Source organism: Terrapene carolina, unplaced genomic scaffold, assembly GCF_002925995.2.
Source record: "Terrapene carolina triunguis isolate 2854851 unplaced genomic scaffold, T_m_triunguis-2.0 Scaffold67, whole genome shotgun sequence".
Lineage (NCBI taxonomy): Eukaryota > Metazoa > Chordata > Testudines > Emydidae > Terrapene > Terrapene triunguis.
The window spans coordinates 52,802,785-52,824,841 of NW_020664418.1; the positions used below are offsets into that span (position 1 = coordinate 52,802,785).

The 22,057-nt window shown below is 43.1% G+C and overlaps 1 protein-coding gene across 1 annotated transcript in view; it reads left to right on the top strand.

Moving 5' to 3' along the window:
* Window positions 1-21,431, top strand: part of IQGAP1 (IQ motif containing GTPase activating protein 1) — a 156,281-nt gene extending 134,850 nt beyond the window's left edge. The window contains exons 32-36 of the mRNA XM_026648480.1: window positions 1,476-1,688; window positions 2,919-3,085; window positions 5,246-5,368; window positions 8,162-8,270; window positions 18,662-21,431. Coding sequence (XP_026504265.1) covers window positions 1,476-1,688; window positions 2,919-3,085; window positions 5,246-5,368; window positions 8,162-8,270; window positions 18,662-18,775 — 726 coding nt within the window. The 3' untranslated portion in view covers window positions 18,776-21,431. The remainder of the gene's footprint in view (window positions 1-1,475; window positions 1,689-2,918; window positions 3,086-5,245; window positions 5,369-8,161; window positions 8,271-18,661) is intronic.
* The last annotated feature ends 626 nt before the right edge of the window (window positions 21,432-22,057 follow it).

The following is a 22,057-nucleotide window of genomic DNA, read 5'->3' on the forward strand; positions in this document are numbered from 1 at the left end:
CCCACACCTTGAATACTGCGTGCAGATGTGGTCACCCCATCTCAAAAAAGATATATTGGAATTGGAAAAGGTTCAGAAAAGGGCAACAAAAATGATTAGGGGTAAAGAACGGCTTCCGTATGAAGAGAGATTAATAAGACTGGGACTTTTCAGCTTGGAAAAGAGGCAACCAAGGAGGGATATGATAAAGGTCTATAAAATCATGAGTGGTATAGAGAAAGTAAATAAGGAAGTGTTATTTACTCCTCCTCATAATACAAGAACAATGGGCCACCAAATGAAATGAATAGGTAGCAGGTTTAAAACAAACACAAGAAAGTATTTTTTCATGCAACGCACTGTCAACCTCTGGAACTCCTTGCCAGAGGGTGTTGTGAAGGCCAATACTATAGCGGGGTTCAAAAGGGAGCTAGATAGATTCATGGAGGATAGGTCCATCAATGGCTATTAGCCAGGCTGGGCAGGAATGATGTTCCTAGCCTCTGTTTGCCAGAAGCTGGGATTGCGTGACAGGGCATGGATCACTTGATGATAACCTGTCTGTTCATTCCCTTTGGGGCACCTGCCATTGGCCACTGTCAGAGGACAGGATACTAGGCTTGATGGACCTTTGGTCTGATCCAGTATGGCCGTTCTTATGGATATATGGTGTATTTGATTTTTACTCTTGTGATGATTGGATTGTTGGAAGCCATATATATAGGGGGATGATGTAAAAAGCAGATTTCAGATAGGCCAGTGCTGGTACTAGGGTGTGAATGAGTCTACTAGGTATTGTTTAGTTCAACAACTAATTACTGTATTCAGTGCAGGAATCACTGAGTGAAATGTTGTGGCTTTAGTTATGTTGGAGGTTAGACTAGATGATGATGATTTTCCCTTATAGCTAAGGATACAATTCTGTCACGGAGGTCACAGATTCCATGACTTTCCAGGATCTTTGTGACAACTTCTGGGGCAGGGCTGGAGCAGCTTTTCAGCCCCAGGGCTGCCAGAACAGCTGACTGGCCGCCAGTCCCAGGGCCAGTCACTGGAACAGCTGACTGATAGTCAGCTCTGGGGATGGGGCCGCCGGAACAGCTGATCAGCAGCCAGCCTCAGGGCCGCGGAGCAGCTGACCGATGGGCAGTCAGCCCCAGGGCTGCCGGAACAGCTGACTGACTAGCGATCAGCCTCAGGGCTGCCAGAACAGCAGCTGCCAGAATAGTGGCTGGGATTGGATCAGTCCCCCTGGGGCAGGAGCAGCAGCGGTCAGCCCCTGTCTCTGGAGCAGGTGCAAGCCCTGGCAAAGCTCTTTGTCCCCCTCCCAGGGTATTTTTAGTAAAAATCAGGGACAGATTATGGGCTTCCATGAGTTTTTGTTTATTGCCTGCAACCTGTCCCTGACTTTTACTAAAAATACCCCTGACAGAATCTTAACCTTACATATAGCCTTAAAATCTATCCACCCAACTTGTAATTCTCTTCTCTCCTAGGAAGCAGAGCATCAGAGAGCTATGCAGAGACGGGCCATTCGTGATGCCAAAACCCCTGACAAGATGAAAAAATCTAAATCTGTAAAAGAGGACAGCAACTTGAATCTTCAAGAAAAGAAGGAGAAAATCAAGATAGGCTTGAAGAAGTTGTCAGAGCTGGGAACCGTGAACCCAAAGAATAAATACCAGGAGCTAATCAATGATATTGCCAAGGTATTCTGACAGGAGGTCACTGGTGGTTCGTTGGGTGTTTCAAATTATGGCCTCGTCATTTGTTACTCTTATTGAAGTTGCAATAGTGCAGATGGCAGGAATTTTCCAAGGTATATTAAGTAATAGTGACAGCTGCCTCTGAGAGAGATGAGTAACACATGCTCTGCTAATCTCCAGCCCTTCATATACATGCAAGAATTCACTTTTCTCATAAACACTTTGTTGATGATGGACCTCATTGACTGTGAGGAAGAGTATTTTTATTTTCTTAGGGAAAAATTCCTGAGAATCAGTCAGTAAGTGTAACATTAATTTTCCTCTTTTTAACTTGAAACCCTAATGCATCAACTTGACCTCTTTGTTCCCTCCTTTTTAAATTTAAATTCACTTATTCTAAAATTATTTCTTTTTAAATTGACATATTCTAAAATACTTTCTTTACAAAGATTACTCTTGTAAAGAAACCTTATTTTACATGTAAGTACAAAATAAACATTCATAATACTCTTACAAAGGCATCCTCAGTAAACAATCCTCAGTAGAGGAGAAAGGGAGAAATAAAAAAAATCATAGCTTCTGTCACATGTTTCATCCATTCTTACAGTGATGACCATTATCTGACATCAAATATTTACCAAAATTAATGCATCAGAACGGTATATAAATACATAAATAAAATAAATTGTCTCCTTTAGAGATCAGGTAAGAATAAACCCTTAAGTGATTCCTAATTATCCAAAATAATAATGGAAGCTAATCTGGAAACTAGACATTTTCATTTGTTCATAATAATCAAAATAACATTTCTTTCTAAAAATAAAAGATTAACAAGGGAAGAAATGAAAAATTGTTCAGGACATTTCAGGACATTTGGTTTCTGTCTATAAGGATATATTTGGCAGGGCCGTAGCAACAAAGAACGTGGCCCCCTCCGAACATATGTCCGGGCGGGGCCCCTTACAATGCAGAAACTGGAATGCGGTATTTATTTTGCCACTTTTAGGGGCCCCCTTCCTTGCGGGGCCCGCTCCGGTCGGAGGGTACGGAGGGCGCTCGCTACGCCTCTGATATTTGGTTAGAAAGTCTGTGAAAGGGCTAATTAATGTCGGTATTAAACTTGGAAATGTGTGTTCCAAATGGACTCTCTTAATATTGTACACTGGCTTGATAAAGGAAGCACCCAGCAATGACTCAATGGTAAAGCTTCACACATCTACCATCCTTATCTAGGACATCCGGAACCAGCGCAGATACCGTCAGAGGAGAAAGGCAGAGCTGGTGAAGCTGCAGCAAACTTACAGTGCGCTGAACTCCAAAGCCACTTTTTATGAGGAACAGGTGGATTATTATAAAAGCTATATCAAAACCTGCTTGGATAACTTGGCCAGCAAGGGCAAGTGAGTACCTCAGAGCAGCGCTGGGTTTTTGGGAAAGGAATGCATAGACTACAGCTGAGAAGAGTCATGCCACCACCTCAAAGCTTCTCGATTGGACTCCCTGGGAGAGTCATTTTCTGAGTGAGGGTCTTAGGCATGAAACAAAATCAATGTAAGCCCTGGAGAGAGAACTGAGTGATGGTAGGAAGGTCTGGGATGGAGGAGAGTAACTGGGTCATGTAAGAGGGCAAAACGTATAGAAGGGAGGGAGGGAAATGGCTAGGTGACAGCAGGTGGACTGAAGAGATGGAGGAATATGGTTGGGTCTAAAAAGGAGGTCTTGGAAGAATGTAACTTTTGTGATGCACTGTGAGTGGGGATCCCCAGGAAGGTAAAGTGCAGGAACACATGATAAAGTGGGTTGTTCTCTCTACTTCAAATATTTATACCAGTTTCATAGATTCCAAGGCCAGAATGAACCATTATGACCATCTAATTTGACCTTCTTTATAGCCCAGGCTGTAGAACATCCCCAAAATAATTCCTAGAGCAGATCTTTTTTAAAAAAAAAATCAATCTTGATTAAAAAATTGTCAGTGATGCAGAATCCGTCACCTGGAAATTTCAATCGTTAATTACTCTCACCATTTAAAGTTTACAACTTATTTCCATTCTGAATTTGTCTAGCTTCAACTTGCAGCCTTATGGAACTTGGTCTTTCTGTTACCTTATGCTCCCCCTATCTGTTTGTTGTGTCTCATCTTATACGTAGGTTGTAAGTGGTCAGGGCAAGAACTGTGTTTTTATTATGCTTGTACAGAGCCCAGCACACTGGGCAGGAGCCTCTAAGCATCAGTTCACTGCCACTTACTCCTGTCAGGTCTCTGAGATGAACTGGCAGTATCTTGTGGTCTACCCTCTGATAGTTGAGGTAATTCATAGAATCATAGAATATCAGGGTTGGAAGGGACCTCAGGAGGTCATCCAGTCCAACCCCCTGCTCAAAGCAGGACCAATCCCCAACTAAATCATTCCAGCCAGGGCTTTGTCAAGCCTGACCTTAAAAACCTCTAAGGAAGGAGATTCCACCACCTCCCTAGATAACCCATTCCAGTGCTTCACCACCCTCCTAGTGAAAAAGTTTTTCCTAATATCCAACCTAAACCTCCCCCAGGCAACTTGAGACCATCACTCCTTGTTCTGTCATCTGGTACCACTGAGAACAGTCTAGATCAGTATTTCCCAAACTTGGGATGCCGCTTGTGTAGGGAAAGCCCCTGGCGGGCCGGGCCGGTTTGTTTACCTGCCGCATCCGCAGGTCCGGCCGATCGCGGCTCCCACTGGCCGCGGTTCACTGCTCCAGGCCAATGGGAGCTGCTGGAAGTGGCAGCCAGTACGTCGCTCAGCTCACGCTGCTTCCAGCAGCTCTCATTGGCCTGGAGCAGTGAACCGCAGCCAGTGGGAGCCGCGATCGGCCGGACCTGCGGACGCGGCAGGTAAACAAACCGGCCCGGCCCGCCAGGGGCTTTCCCTACACAAGCAGCGTCCCAGGTTTGGGAAACATTGGTCTAGATCCATCCTATTTAGAACCCCCTTTCAGGTAGTTGAAAGCAGCTATCAAATCCCCCCTCATTCTTCTCTTCTGCAGACTAAATTCATAATTTTGGGTTCCTTCTGAACGCTTTACTGCTTCTGGGTCCCCAGAGAGCAATGAACAGAAATAGTTCTTTCCAGATTTTTAACAATGAGGTTGATTAATCATTGGAACAGCTTACCAAAGAATGTTGTAATTTCACTGTCCCTTGAAATCTTTAAATCAAAATTGGATATCTTTCTGAAAGATATGCTGTTTTTCAACCATAAAGTATTGGGGTTGCTACAGGAATTACTGGGTGAGGTTCTGCAGCCTCTGTTGTGCAAGAGGTCAGAGTAAATTGTAATGGGTGCAGTATATATACATGTGTATGTGCCCACACATATATAAATAGACCATAAACATATGGACTCTGGCTTAAATAACTTAAAATGTGTGAATATTCTGTATTTATAACAACTATTTGTTAGACAATACCAGTTTATTACTCATTTCCTGCCATCCACCCAGATCAGATCAAATTCTATCATTGTTTGAACTCACTCTTATTGCCTCATTCAGCTAACTTCATTATTTGTTTTTCTCAGAGTCTCTAAGAAGCCACGAGAGATGAAAGGCAAAAAGAGTAAAAAGATTTCTCTGAAATATACGGCAGCTCGACTCCATGAGAAGGGAGTCCTGTTGGAGATTGAAGACCTGCAAGTAAACCAGTGAGTATTCTTTTAACCTTTAAGCCTGAAGTCCAAAGATCTTTACCTTAGCTGGGAATAGGGAAACAAGTGTTCCTAACTCCGTCATCTTCTGCTTGTAAAACTCCTTTTCCAGGGCTTCAGTGTAGAGCAGTGGTTCTCTGCCTGCAGGCCGCTTGCAGCCCAATCAGCACACAGCTGCGGCCCATGTGACATCTTCAGAGTCATGTTATGGATGTAGCCCCCATAATACACAGAGAGCTGCATATGAAGCTCACAATGATAAATAGGTTGAGAATCACTGGTGTAGAGGAACAAAATTCCATCTCTCAGCCAGTGAGTTTCATCAGTGGGTTCCATCAGTCACCAAAACTGTTCTGTAGAGACTAGTCTGAAATAATGACAAACTGATGTCTGGTTGAGCTCCTGGAGCTGTGTAGTGTTTGTAGATTCATAGATTTTTAAGGCCGAAAGACCAATATGAGCATATAGTCTTTCCTCCTGCATAGCACAGGTCAAAGAGTCAGCAATTTTTGCATCAAGCCCATCACTTTTGGTTGAGCTAGAGCATGTCTTTTAGAAAGACATCCTTTAAAGACTTCCAAGTGATGGAGAATCCATCTCGTCCCCAGTTAAGTTTTTCCTATGATTAATTACTGCACTGTTAAAAACTATCACTTTATTTCTAGTCTGAGTTTATCTATCTTCATCTTCCAACCATTGGGTCTCATTATGCCTTTTTCTGATAAATTAAAGAACTGTCCACTGTCAAACGTCTTACAACCCCATATGTGCAATTTTATGCTATCCACACTGCATGTTGTTAGTGTATGCCAGAGTATCCTATTCATTAATACAGCGCAATTCTTACTACTTTCACATGGAACAAATATGGGATCCAGCAGATACGTAGAACATATTATGTTTTTATTACATTTAAAAAGTTTCTAAGGTTTCTGTGCTATGTGTGATCTATCCAAAGGTGCATAGTGTGTGGGGATACAGAGTCAGAGTAAATGTTTTCTGGAACTTTCATTCCAAATGAACTTAACTTTCACATACTTTGATTTCTTTTAAAACTGCAGCATTCTAATATGGGATTTTAATGGATATTTCCAACCTTAACTTTAACATAAAGATTTTTTTTTCTGGGAAATGAAAACAAAATTGGACAATACACCAGAAAATATGCTGAAGGGAACCAACCCTTCACTGACTGGTGTTGGGGAAAGAACAGATTAGATAACCGAATCTGGTGTTTCCATTTCTCAGTTCTATGAAAAACAGCAACCAAGATTGTCTGATAAGATCTGTTTTTTGGAAATTCCCCCTCATGGTCCTCCACCTCTCCCCTCAGCCCCCAGAGCCATCTATCTGCGTCTACCACAATCAGATTACAAAACCTTCCTCATCAAAGTTGGATTAGGGTCAAACAGGGCCTATGTCCCCCAAAATTTCATTGCCTCCCAGGAAAACACCACCTCCTTAGCCACCTAAATACAGTCTTGGCTTACTCACAGAGGTCACTCCTGAGCCCTTAATAGCTCTCAAAATGTAACTGTAAATGGGGAATCATCTTTAAGTGGGTCTGTTTCTAGTGGCGTGTGAGAGATCATTTTGTGGTCCTATGCTATTTAACATTTTTATCAGTGGCCTGGAAGAAAACAAAATCATCACTGATATAGTTTGCAGATGACACAAATATTGAGATCGTGGTGAACAATGAAGAGGACAGGTCACTGATTCAAAGTGATCAGGATCACTTGGTAAGCTGGACATTAGCAAACAGTATGTGTTTTAATATAGCTGAATGTTAAGTTAAGAAAAAAAATGTAGGCCATACTTACAGAACAGGGGGCATGATCCTGGGAATCAGTGACTCTGAAAAAGACTTGGGGTCATGATGAATAATCAGCTGAGCATGAGCTCCCAGTGCAACACAGTGGTCCAAAGAGCAACGCAACCCTTAGATGCATAAACAGGAGAAATCTCAAGTAGGAGTAAAGAGGTTATGTTACCTCTGTATTTAGCACTGGTGCAACCGCTGCTAGAGTACTGTGTCTAGTTCCAGAGTCCACAGTTCAAGAAAGAGATTGCTAAATTGGAGAGGGTCCAGAGAAGAGCTATGAGAATAGTTAAAGGATTGGAAAATATGCCTTATATAGTGACAGACTCAAGAAGATCAATCTATTTAGCTTAACAAAGGGAAGGTTACAAGGTTACAGCTCAGCCTGTAAGTATCTACATTGGGAATAAATATTTGACAGTAGGCTCTTTGGTCCAGCAGTCTAAGGTATGACAAGATCCAAGGGTGTAAGCTGAAGCTAGACAAATTCAGACTAGAAATAAAGTGTAAATGTTTTGTAGTGAGGGTAGTTAACCATTGAAATGATTTACCAAGGCTTGTGGTGGATTCTCCATCGTTGGCAATTTTTAAATCCAGATTGGATGTTTTTCCAAAAGATCTACTTTCGTTCAAAAAGGAATTATTTCAAGGACATTATATGGCCTGTGCTATTCAGGAGGTCAAACCAGATGGTCCCAATGGCCCCTTCTGGCCTTAGAATCTATGAGGCTTCCTCTCAATGAGGCAGCCTACCTCACCTCAGCAGGAAGCTGGCTTGCTGAGAGCTGTACATTGTACCACTGCCTACTGCTCTGCCTTTGTCTCTTGCTCTCTGCTGAGTTTGAGATTCCTTATTCACACTACTTGTATTGCAAGTATCCTGTGTTAATATTGTCCTCCACTACCTATTCTTCATTAGAAATTGTATGTTAAATAATAAATTTATTTTTATTTGCCAACCTTCATAGGTTTAAAAATGTGATATTTGAAATCAACCCAACAGAGGAAGTAGGAGACTTTGAGGTCAAAGCAAAATTCATGGGCGTTCAGATGGAAACATTCATGTTACATTATCAGGTAAGGATCCTCCTATTTAATGCTGAAAACCTGTGGTGTACAACCTATGTAGACTGCCTGTGGCCACCAAAACCTTTCGTGTAGACTTCTCGTAGTCACTTTCTGTTAATCTAAGATTTCATAAATAAATATTTGTATTCATTATGCTTCAGAGAGAATTAACAGAACAGGTAATCATCAAGTGATCCATCCCCTGTTGCCCATTCCCAGCTTTTGGCAAAACTGAGGCTAGGGACACCATTTATGGACCTTGTGATGGGTTGGACCCCCCTTTTGGGTTGCCACCAGATGTGCTGGGATCCCACTGAGCCCACCCGTCCTATCAGCCTGGGTTTCCCTTACTCTGTGCTGCTATAACAGGCTCTCAAGCCCCTTTCCAGCACACACACAGGCAGGGACACACCCAACTGTAGAATCACACAGAGTCTGCAATTAGCTGTCTGTGGGAGGTCTCAGCTAGGGGAATGCCCAGCTCTCCTGTGCACACAACCCTTTGGAGTGTAAACCCAAAATTCTATTGTCCTGTGCTGTACAGAGATCTATATAGCATAAGCTCATAAAAATCACTCCCCTCCCTCAATGTGGAGGGAGATATGTACAGCTCCTTGCCCCACCAGTTATGAATTGCACAAACTGGGTTTTGGAATAAACAAAAAATAAGTTTATTAACTACAAAAGGTAAATTTTAAGTGATTATAAGGGATAGTAAACAGAACAAAGCAGATTACTGAGCAAATAAAACAAAGCACGCAGCCTAAACTTAATTCACTAAAGAAACAGGTTACAAATAGTAATTTCTCAGCCTAAATGTTGTTTTAGGCAGGTTGCAGAGTTTCTGCAGCTTAGAGTTCCAGTTATTTCTCTTCACAGACTAGACCCCTGTCTCTGCCTGGACTCAGCCCTTGCCTTTCCCCAGCTTAGCGCCTTTGTTTCTTCAGGTGCTTTCAGCAGTCTTTCTTCTTGGGTGGGGAGGCAATGGAGAAGAGCCCAGATTAACTCACTTCCCAGTCTTAAATAGGATTTACATAAGGCAGGAATCCTTTGATTCCAGTGGAAAAGTACCAACAGTGTCCAAGGTGGTACTCTGTACCAGGTGACATTATCACATGACCTTGCAGTGTTAAAGCCACCATGAGACAAAGTTTATTTGTAACGTCCACAGGAAGGACCTCCAGGAAGATGAGAGATCAGCATCTTCAAAGACCCATTCTATTGTCTTTCCTAATGGCCCATTCAGGCTGAATGCATACTGTCTGGTGGATGTTCCCCAAGTACACACACAGTTGTAATTGTTAGATAATCAATATTCCTAACTTCAGATACAGAACTGACACATGCATACAAATGGGATAACCACATTCAGCAAATCATAATCTTTCCAATGATACCTCACATGACCCATCTTGCATAAAACATATCTTATTTATGCCATATTCATATTACAACCATATTTTTATAAAGAATATGGGTGTGACATCACAGACCTATCCTCCATGAATTTATCTAGTTCTTTTTTTAACACTGTTATAGTCTTGGCCCTCACAACATCCTCTGGCAAAGAGTTCCACAGGTTCATTGTGCACTGTGTGAAGAAATACTTCCTTTGTTTGTTTTAAACCTGCTGCCTGTTAAAAACAGGGTTTTGGAGCAATCAAATTTTTTAATTGCTCCGCTCCAGCTGCAGGCAAAAACCTACTGGTCCGCGCTCCAGCTCCAGGCTCCGCTCCAAAGCCCTGGTTAAAAATCATTTGGTGATCCCTAGTTCTTGTGTTCTGAGAAGCAGTAAATAACACGTCCTTATTTACTTTCTCCACACCTGTCATGATTTTATAGACCTCTATTATATCCCACCATAGTTGTCCCTTTTCCAAGCTGAAGAGTTCCAGTCTTATTAATCTCTCCTCATATGGAAGCCGTTCCATACCTCTATTCATTTTTGTTGCCCTTTTCTGAACCTTTTCTAATTCCAATATATCTTTTTTGAGGTGGGGCGACCACATCTGCACGCAGTATTCAAGATGTGGGCGTACCGTGGATTTATATAGAGGCAATATGATATTTTCTGTCTTATTATCTATCCCTTTCCTAATGATTCCCAACATTCTGTTAGCAAGAATGTCCACACCAGCGCTAAGTCAGCAGGAGACGTTCTCCTGACGTCATAGCTTCCACATCTCATTGAGGTGGAGTAATTATGCCGATGGGAGAGCACTCTTCCGTCAGCATAGCGCATCTTCACCAGATGCGCTGATGCAGCTGCACCTATGTAGCATGGTAGTGTAGACTAACTCTCAAATTACTGCTCATGGAATCGGCCCTTCAACCCCTGGAGTCCCAGGGGGAGCTCTTGCCGCAACCCTCTACTTCAAAGGGAGGTGAGCCCAGAGAGACGAGCCACTCACACAAGGCGTCTTAGAAAAGGTCTGTGAGTCCATTTAGCAAGCCCAGTTCAAGCCAAAATCTCCGGCTCCATCAGTATCATCAGTACTGATGGCACCGAAGCGGTCTAAAACTGGTACCCAGGGCGCACACTGTACCAAACTAACAGAGCAAGTCAGACTACCCAAAGACCCGAAGGGCACACGCAAAGAAGCACCAGTACTGCGGGGGTGTGAAAAACATAGAAGATCCGCCCCAGGGAAAGCTCCGTCGGTATGGACATTGGCACCGCAACAGACCTCATGGCCAGGTCCGCATGTCTGACTCATTCAATGCAAGCCTCTCATCACCGACAGCCGCTGCCAGTACTGATGCCATCTGCACTGCCAGATTTCCGGTGAGTGATGGATCTTTCGGTATCCAATGCACCAGACTCGCCTCTTCTCAGTACTGGGTCCCTGGTACCAAGTTCACCCAGAGCCCTAGACTGGAATTTCTCTTTTCCCACCTGTCTCCCAATTCTATCATTGTGGACACAGTTAACTCTAAGGGCCACCAGCACCAGTTCAGATCCACCCCTTATGACCGGGACTGAACATGTTTGGATCTGTTCAGCAGGAAAGCATATTCATCAGCTACCCTCCAGTTCCGTGTAGCAAACAACCAAGTCTTGTTTGCAGAATATGACTACCAAAAATTACATGAAACTTGGTTCCTTTATTGAGCAACTGCCTGATTCTCACAAGGAACAATTCAAGGCCATAGTCAACAAGGGCTAACTGGTGGCAAAAACGTCTCTCCAAGCTGCATCTAGTGCAGATGACATGGCGGCACGCTTGATTTCCACAGCCATTGTGATGAGACGGGCTCCATGGCTTCACTTAGCTGGCTTCCTTAAAGAGGTCAAAACTATGGTGGAAGACCTTCCTTTTGAAGGGACAAAGTTATTTGCTGAGAAGACTGATGCATCTATTCACACATTGAAGGATTCTAGGACATCTCTTTGGTCCCTTGGGATCTATACTCCTGCCTACAAAAGAAAGTACAGTCTTCAGCCACCATTTAAGCCCTGCTCATCACAATACAAATATCAGTTCTCGTCACAGAGATCTTACGAGACGCAGAGGAAGAAGCCTAGGTTCCCCAGGTGAAAGTATTGGAGATATCATAGAATCATAGAATATCAGGGTTGGAAGGGACCTCAGGAGGTCATCTAGTTCAACTCCCGGCTCAAAGCAGGACCAATTCCCAACTAAATTATCCCAGCCAGGGCTTTGTCAAGCCTGACCTTAAAAATCTCTAAGGAAGGAGATTCCACCACCTCCCTAGGTAACCCATTCCAGTGCTTCACCACCCTCCTAGTGAAAAAGTTTTCCTAATATCCAACCTAAACCTCCCCCACTGCAACTTGAGACCATTACTCCTTGTTCTGTCATCTGGTACCACTGAGAACAGTCTAGATCCATCCTCTTTGGAACCCCCTTTCAGGTAGTTGAAAGCAGCTATCAAATCCCCCCTCATTCTTCTCTTCTGCAGACTAAACAATCCCAGTTCCCTCAGCCTCTCCTCATAAGTCATGTGCTCCAGCCCCCTAATCATTTTTGTTGCCCTCCGCTGGACTCTTTCCAATTTTTCCACATCCTTCTTGTAGTGTGGGGCCCAAAACTGGACACAGTACTCCAGATGAGGCCTCACCAATGTTGAATAGAGGGGAACGATCACGTCCCTCGATCTGCTGGCAATGCCCCTACTTATACAGCCCAAAATGCCGTTAGCCTTCTTGGCAACAAGGGCACACTGTTGACTCATATCCAGCTTCTCGTCCACCATAACCCCTGGATCCTTTTCTGCAGAACTGCTGCCTAGCCATTTGGTCCCTAGTCTGTAACAGTGAATAGGATTCTTCCATCCTAAGTGCAGGACTCTGCACTTGTCCTTGTTGAACCTCATCAGATTTCTTTTGGCCCAATCCTCTAATTTGTCTAGGTCCCTCTGTATCCTATCCCTACCCTCCAGCGTAACTACCACTCCTCCCAGTTTAGTGTCATCTGCAAACTTGCTGAGAGTGCAGTCCACTCCATCCTCCAGATCATTAATGAAGATATTGAACAAAACCGGCCCCAGGACCGACCCTTGGGGCACTCCGCTTGAAACCGGCTGCCAACTAGACATGGAGCCATTGATCACTACCCGTTGAGCCCGACGATCTAGCCAGCTTTCTATCCACCTTATAGTCCATTCATCCAGCCCATACTTCTTTAACTTGCTGGCAAGAATACTGTGGGAGACCGTATCAAAAGCTTTGCTAAAGTCAAGGAATAACACATCCACTGCTTTCCCCTCATCCACAGACCCAGTTATCGCCTCATAGAAAGCAATTAGGTTAGTCAGGCATGACTTGCCCTTGGTGAATCCATGCTGACTGTTCCTGATCACTTTCCTCTCCTCTAAGAGCTTCAGAATTGATTCCTTGAGGACTTGCTCCATGATTTTTTCCAGGAATCAACTTTCTTTCAGCCGTCCACTTTGAAACGGCAATTTTGACGGGTTGGTCAAGGTACCTGCAGAACATTCTCACCACCTCATGCTGTAAAACCCCACCCATCCCTTCGGCGACTATCTTATCCCTTTCAACAGCACCTGGGAACAGATAGCCTCCGACAAGTGGGTGCTGCAGATCATTTGGGATGGTTATGCCATCCATTTCTCCTCCCTCCCAAACACTCTTCCCCATCCCTCTTCAGGGACCTTTCTCACAAGAGTCTGCTATGTCAGGAGGTAAACCGTCTCCTCAGCATAGGAGCCGTAGAGCCTGTGTCCGTACATCTAAGAGGCAAAGGCTTCTATTCTCACTACTTTGTAATTCCAAAGAAGAAAGGAGGTTGGAGACCCATGCTGGACTCGAGAGTGCTCAACAGATATATCAAGGTGCAGAAGTCCAAGATGGTCACCCTATTGGTGATTTTTCGAGCACTGAAGAAAGGAAATTGGTTCTCGGCCCTCAACCTCCAAGATGCATTTTTCCACATTTCCATCATACCGAGTCACCGACATTACCTGAGATTCACGCTAGGCCAAGACCACTGCCAGTGCAGAGTACTCCCCTTTAGCCCTCAGGGTATTTTTCAAGGTTCTCTCAGTAGTCGCAGCCCACTTACGCTTTCAGAGCATCATAATTTATCCTTACCCAGACAACTGCCTTCTCAGGGCACGTTCTTTCACCAAAGCCCAGTGAGTCACCCAGACTACACTGAATCTGTTCCAGAATCTGGGCCTACAAATCAATGCACAAAAATCCACATCAACACCGGTGCAAAGACTAGAATTCAGAGGCACTCCTCCCATGTCAGAGATTCCTCAGTCTCTCCACACTGGTAGAGACAATACAATCCAGCCCCCAGATTTTGGCCAGACACCACCTCCAGCTTCTAGGGCATATGGCTGCGGGCACATCGGTCCTAGCTCGTGCCAGACTACGCATGAGATGCCTCCAAGCCTAATTCAATTCATTTTACAGGCCAGAGACAGCATACACAAATTATTATTGATGCCCACCAAGATTAAGGAATCCTTAGGTTGGTGGAAAGACCCAGTGAACGTATGTACCGCAGTTCCATTTGTTCGGCCTCCCCATTGTTACTCCTGACCGCTGATGCATCCTTCATAGGATGGGGCGCACATCTCAGCGGTCTCACGGTGCAGGGCAAATGGTCTTCATCCGAGATGCACCTTCACATCAACCTGCTTAAACTCAGAGTGGTCAGAAACACGTGTGCTCATTTCCTCCCGCTGATCAAAGACACGCACACAAAAGTTGTGATGGACAATGTGGCCTGCATGTATTACATAAACCCTCAGGGAGGAGCCAGATCACACTGCCTGTGCATGGAAGCACTGAAGCTATGGAACTGGTGCATTTCCAACAAGGTCTTAATATCAGCGGCCACCCTGCAGAAATATTGAACATGATGGTGGACAACCTCAGTTGCAAATTCCCACTCAACCATAAGTGAGAAGTAGATTTGATGGTCCTACACGACATATTCCAGCAGTGGCAGACACCGAAAGTAGATCTGTTCGCTACTTATCAGAACAATAAATGCCATCAATACTGCTCCATATGGGGGATCAGACAACACTCCATGGGGGACAGTCTCCTCCACCCATTCGACAAGGGTCTTCTTTATGCCTTTTCCCCCATTCCCTCTAATTCTGAAAGTCTTGTTGAAAGTGAAAAGAGAGAAAGCAAGCATCATACTGATTGCTCCCACCTGGCCCAGGCAGATGTTGTACCCTTACCTGTCACAGCTGGCACTATGTCCACTGATGACTCTTCCAATCACTCCATACCTGCTATGGAGGGTCACACCCTCCATCCCAACCTACGGATTCTGCGACTCAAAGCCTGGCTCCTTCTTGGTTCCAGCACATAGAGACATTTTTCTCTGAGGAGGTACAGGAGGTGCCATTACACAGTAAGAAAAGAACTACTCATCACACCTACTTGCAAAAATGGAAAAGATTTCAAATCTGATGTCAGCCCAAAGGCATCCTCCCAAATGCAGCCACCCTACTGGTAGTCTTGGACTACCTGTTGACTCTCAAGAAATTGGGTGTCTCTGTCAGCTCACTAAAGGTTCGCCTAACAGCAATTGCAATCTTCTACCAACAGATAGAAGGATACTCTTCTCTTTTCTCATCCAACCATGAAAAGATTTCTCAAAGGCATAGCAAACGTCTTTCCCCAACCTAGACTTCCCACTACTCAGTGAGATCTCAACCTGGTGTTAAAAGGACTGACTAGACGGCCGTTTGAACCCAGGGCCACTTGTTCGTTAACTCACCTTTCAATGAAGATGGCATTCCTGATCGCCTTTACCTACGCAAGAAGGATAGGGGAGATAGTGGCTCTGATGGCGCATCCCCCGCTTTTCTGTGTCCTTCCCTGACTAAGTCACACTTCGACCACATCCGAAGTTCACTCCCAAGGTGACTTTCACTTTTCATATAAACCAGCTTATTCAACTTCCTACCTTTTATCCTAAACTTCATCAGGATAATAGGGAAGCCATATGCTCAACGTGAGGAGAGTCTTGGCCTTCTATTTGGACAAAACAAGAGCTTTCAGCTCAAAGACTCTCCAGATGGGTCTCAAACTGTGTCAAGCTCTGTTACCAGATGCATAATGTAGCACACGCATCTTCAATACTCATGCAGTCTACAAGATCGGTCTCCTCTTCCATTGCCTTCTCCAAAAGTATCCCTAAATCAGAAATCTGCAGAGCAGCTACATGGGCATCTGCACATACCTTTGGAGAACATTATGCCATCCTCAGGGAAGGACTCGGCTGCAGAGCCAGATTTGGTGCCACGGAGCTATCCTCTATAATAGATTTGACTCCAAAGTCCCAGCCTCCTAGTGGTGGGCACTGCTCAGGAGTTACCTACAGTGGCGCACCCATAGGGACACTACTCAAAGAAGAAGAAAAAGGATTGACTTACCTTGTGCAGTAATGATGATTCTTCAAGATGTGTCCCTCTGTCGGTGCTTCACGACCCACTCTCCTCCCCTCTACTTCGGAGTTCTAGTAGTTGACTCTGCAGTAGAGAGAGAACTAAGGAGGGATTGTCCACACACACTGGCTAGCCTTGTGGCAGGTGGGGAACAGCGCATGCATGGGTGGGATGGTCTGCTATCAAAATTCTCTGATCAGCAGCGCAAGGTCACAGACACACCTACAGTGATGCACCCATAGGGGGACACACCTCAAAGAACCATATTTACTATACAAGGTGAGTAATATCTTCTTGTTTTCACTTGAACCTAAGGCCAAAATTTAGGATGGATTAACTTACGAAGTTCGGATCTATGTTTAGTCAAGGAAAAGTCTTACGTTTCTGTAATACCTGCCACGTGACAGCTATCTGGATTTATATAAAAGCACTGAAATTTGTGCATAATTTCTAGGAAATACTAATTTGCAAATAGATTGTTGTTATAAAAATACTCCTTCAATAACTGACCATATGGATCCTCACTCTTTAGCCTAAACTCACAATCTTTTAGTGGTCTTCAGTGGTCTCAGTTGCCCTTCATTTACTTTTGACCATGAAAGTTGCAGTGAGTTTGGAGCTCATTCAGTGTCCTCAATACTTCTCCCATCAGTTACTGTTTTTTCATTTTTCTGCCCCTTTTGTGTGTATTCTTGTGTGTGTAGTTAAAGTCAGCTTTTTTATTTTAATTGATGTTGATGCCAGTGCAGGCACCCTGTAGGTCCCACTCCTCATGAGCAGCTTTGTTTTTCCTGAACATCAGTCCTAAGATGCAGTTTTTCTTAGTGTCTTTTGGCCCAATAGACAGCATAACTGGGGCAACTGAGAGCTCCGGCGTTATGAACTATGCTTCACGCAATGCTGTTATACCCATTGCAGCCTCCCATTTTTGGGTGCCTCTGGGAGAAGGTCAGAATTAGTGTGAGTTCACTCTTAGAAGAACAGCTATTTCAAACCCCTACTAGTAAGGGAGGCTTCTTCTGGCCCTGCGTCTAGTACCATTAGCATTGAGAGACACTGTGGCTCCGATTAATCACTTGACAGGGTGGTTTTATGACCAACATGATGAGCAGCATCGAGGCCATTCGTCTCATCTGATCAACTGAGTTGGATACCAATCATCCAGCATTATCAATGTTGAGGGGTGTCTTGATTTCAAAGACCTAATCACCATAAGTGACTTTAGGTCCAGCAAAAGTGGCATTGAAGTTCCCAATGTCACCTGAGCCAATGAGGAGCATTCAGTTATATGTCATGAGCACCTCTGAGCTGAGCCTTCGGGTGGTCTTGGGACTCTGTCTCTTGGCTTCCCTTGCCTCTGGGCTGGAGAAAGATGGAGAAACGGCATTGTAGTCTCCTTGCTCCCACTCAACCTCAGTGAAGGTGAGGAAGTATAGTACTGTCACAGGGTGGCTGGCTGGCTCCTGTGACTGAAGTAGGTCCAGCTCCCATGCCATAGTAGATGCTCCCAGTTAAAGGGGTGGGGTCCAAGTTGTAAAAGGTGAGCTGAGGAACAGTTTTGTTTACTTTGCTTAAAGTTTGGGCAATAAATCTGCCTAAAGGAGACTGTGAGTGCGGCAGCTTGTCTTTAGCAAGCTGGAGAGAAGCCCTGCCTCATCACTAGGGCCCTACCAAATTCATGGCCATGAAAAATGCATCACGGACCGTGAAATCTGGTCTTCGTACTATACAGATTTCACAGGCGAGACCAGCATTTCTCAAATGGACCATGAATTTGGTAGGGCCCTACTTATCACACACTATCAGTCTCCCAGAAAATGTTCAATACTGAGAGAAACTGGCACAGGGGATGCTTTATTGTCTGTCCATTCAGTGTCTACCTCCTCAGAGCTATATGACACTGGGAAGGTGTCATTGTAGCAGTCTTGCCTCCACTGATAATGAAACTGGTTCAGTCTTCTTCATTTGACCCTAGCTGGGAGCTTTTCCTGTTATTCTGCTTTAAATTTTAGTGCCTAAGTCACCTCAGTGGGAGCTGTGGCTGCTTAACTTCTTTGAAAATCAGGCCATATATTTTATGGCTGTGAAATATGATTAAATGAGGGGCGGAAGGACTCTATCTAAGGGTTATGGAGATTGTATGGTAATCACACGACTGACGAGCCTGGAAATGACTGTTTAGACTTAGATTGTTGTGGTCTTTTTAGATATTTGAAACAGAGGTGAGAGCAAGAGAGAGTTTTCATTTAAATTTTCCTATTAGTACAAAAAATCATAAAACTAATATAATCAGAACTGTCTATTAATATAATATTTTTCATACTTTCCAGGTCAAATCAGTGGGTCTTTAAGGCATTAATCTCCCAGGCTTATATGTCCTAAACTCTCACTAGATATTAATTCTTCAGAAATCTGCTTTGCACTAGTGTCTTGTAAATTATCCCTTTCCTGTTCAGCCTCTATGGATTTCTCACTAATCAACATGTTCTTTTTGATAGGATCTTTTGCAGCTACAGTATGAAGGTGTTGCTGTCATGAAGTTGTTTGACAGAGCAAAAGTCAATGTCAACCTCCTGATCTTCCTTCTGAACAAGAAGTTCTATGGGAAATAATTGGCATCTCCCAGAGGAGCTATGAAAAGGGGGATGAATGGAAAAACTGCATCTCTGTTTCTTAATATCTTCTTTCACCTGTCAGAACCAAGGACACCTATATATTGATGTACCTCCCTCTGCCCAAACTACAAGTATAAAGAAGGACTAGACTGTCAGTGAATTAATAATCCTGACTGAGTCCACAGGGACTCTATCTGTCTTACTGCTATGATCTTTTTTTCTGACTTTTCAGATTCCTTGAGAAGCATTTAGTTTAGAATGTTTTCCATGTACTATTACAGTGGCATTGGGGATTAAACAGTTGTTAGAATATATTTTGGGCTTCTGGGTGTGTTCTTTGCCTAAATGTTTGGATGGTGGGGCTTGAATTCTTGTTACTTGTTGTAGAAGAAGAAAGCTAACACAGCAGAGCAACCAGGTCTGCCTCTGTATCTAGAAGCAGAACAGGATTTCAGCTCATATTTAGACTCCCTCCCTGAAATTCTAAGAAAACACAACAGGACATCAACTTAGAGAAATATTTGCTCTGTGCTGTAGCATGGAGAAACTGGAAAAATTTTAACTAGCTGATTCTGTCCATAGCAGTGTCCATTACCGAAGGTTCACTACCAGGATGACTGAACTCTGTTTATAGATTTGATTTGTAAAGACCTATACTTGAGTTATATTTTAGCATATTATTCAATATACGTATGTAGCTCTGCCTTCAGGCAATGGGGAGAAGAAAAGATTTTGTCACAGAACTGAGTCAAATTAAAAGTGGTCAATGGCCAGGTTGGTCAGGTGGTTTCAGTGCCAGCTTTTGGTGGTGGCGGTGGTGACTATTAACTGTATCGGACTAGTGCAACAGAGTCCTAGATGGCTTTCAATGATCTAAGTGTTGCTGAATTATTACTACACATACATTATTGTAGCCATGTATAACATCTTTAGTGATCTAATTCTTTTTTCAATATTTGTTTCTCATTAAGACGCCTTACTAATATACAGATTGTCCCAGTAGTAGAGGAAATGAGGAATGTGTGTGCTAATGCCTAAAGATGAAAAGTGACCTTTTATTGGGGATGGAGGAGAGAGATTTTTGAATCAGTTGAGAAAAGTTTATTTTACAGTTTTGCTTCAGAAGCTTTTAGAACATTACAGAAAAAGTTTCTAAGTTAGCTTAGTGCTCCACATATCTCTACCTGATGCCATTAAACACTATGATCTACCTGCAGACTTGCCAAAGGGAATTTACTCTGCCTTAAATAGTCTGAGCTGTTAAATTATTTACATTTTACCAAATGTACATGAGCAAATGACTCCCCATTTCCTTTACTACTTAGATATTCACTCATTATTACGGTGGTGCCTGTTATATTGCTATATCTAACCAAAATGCAAAAGGACTGTTATGAACTCTGATCTTCATTAACTTACTTTTAGCCTGAAACAAACTTTTGTTGCCCAAGTTATCTGCTCCAGATAAAAATGTCATTTTTTTTTTAATAATTTTAAAATCTGTTTGACTGTTTTATGTTCCCAGAGTATAGGTTAAAATAAAGTCTCTCTATTCTTAGACACACACACGTACGCCGTACGTTTATTTCAAATAATTTTGTTTTATAATTTAATCACAGAGTCAGCCATTTTAGTGTTTTTTAAATGAAACCAGTTACTAACTCTCTGCCTGCCTTGGGAGTCAGTTGTTTCCCATAGTCTTTTTAAGAGGCTAATCCTGTATGGCTCTACCTTGTGACAATCCCTGCCACGCAAACAGTAACAAACTGATTTTATCTTGGTCCATGCAGTATTAGCATAATTAAAAGAATAGATGACACAACTTTCCTTTTGGATGTAAAACTGACCACATCCAGGAAGTTCCAAATAGGGGAAATTCTGCCCTCAGAGAGGAGAACCTCAAAATAGGAATTCTACCCCCCATCCCGAAATAGCATCAGGACAGGGACAGGATAAAAGTCTTGACTTGCATCTACCTGTCTCTTTTCAATGTGAGTCCCCACTGCTGTTTAACTGAAGGGTTTTAAATTTAACTATCCTTTTTTAGTTAGGGATAGTGACAATAGGACATTCTCAAATTATTCATCAGGGGAATAAAACAGCACCCTGACAGCTGTTCAACAAAAGGGATTAAATTTTCTCCATTTAAAAAGGGCTACTTTCCCAGATGTCTGCATGGCTGCCTCTTCACCATAACCTAAGAATAGCTAATGAGACATGTTAGGCTATTCTAATAAAATATCATAATACCTATGAGGAGAAGATATTTGGATTATTTATAAGAACAGCCAATACCTATTTGAAAACAGTTTTGGTGCAAATTGACAAGACAACTAGGTAGTAAAAGAGTGAAACAGTTTTATGGGAACAGGTGTGCTAATTCTAGTTAAATAACAGTGTGTAACTTTGGTAGGAGTTTTTAAAAGAATGGAGACACTCTGGCAGAAAGATCCAGTTTCAGCACTGAAATTTTGTAATTTGTTACTTTATTTATTGGTGTCCTAGCTTTCCCTTTTCTCTTCCCTCTCCCCTCCCCACAATCATTGTATTTATCTTGGGCTTAAATTCCTTTCAAATAACTAGATGGCTTAGCCTATTGTTTGCACATAAAATGTCTTTGTATTTCTCATCTAAATAAAAGATAATTTGTTCACGTCTGAGTGTGTTTGAATCTGTTTGGGGCCGGCTTTAATTTGTGTGTCAGTTTGTTAAACACAGCACTTTGCTCTTTAGTGAAAATTTCTAATCACAGGACCACAACAGCATATACATACACAGACATCTTCTGCATTTCTCAGATGTCAATCACTTATGGACAAGACTATCATCTCGCCCCATTATAATGTGTCTGAATCAAGTTGAGAGGCATGTGCAGGGCTGTTTCCTAGTTACACTGCATTTCATGCACTCCAATTTAAAAAGTGCTATCAAACTCAGTTTCCATCATTTCCATAGGAAAGGCAGAACCACAGTCTTTAGGTTCCTAGGGAATCCATGGCTTCAGAGCTGGTTTGGAAACAGCAATTCTGGAACTTCTCAACCCAGCACTCTTCTCAGTCTGCCCTCCAGGCTCAGTCACAGAACCCCTGTGTGCCTGGCTGAACTCCAAATAACCAGCATATTTAAACATCACTGATTGGACAATCCCCAGTGCAAATGCTAACCCTAGCCAATTCCCCAAGTGTTAAGAGAGCATTTCCAGGGTACATGTTAAGATTAGCCTACCTAAGTGGGGATGCAGGCATCTTATAAAGTGGATGTGCTGTGCCCTTTGAGGTT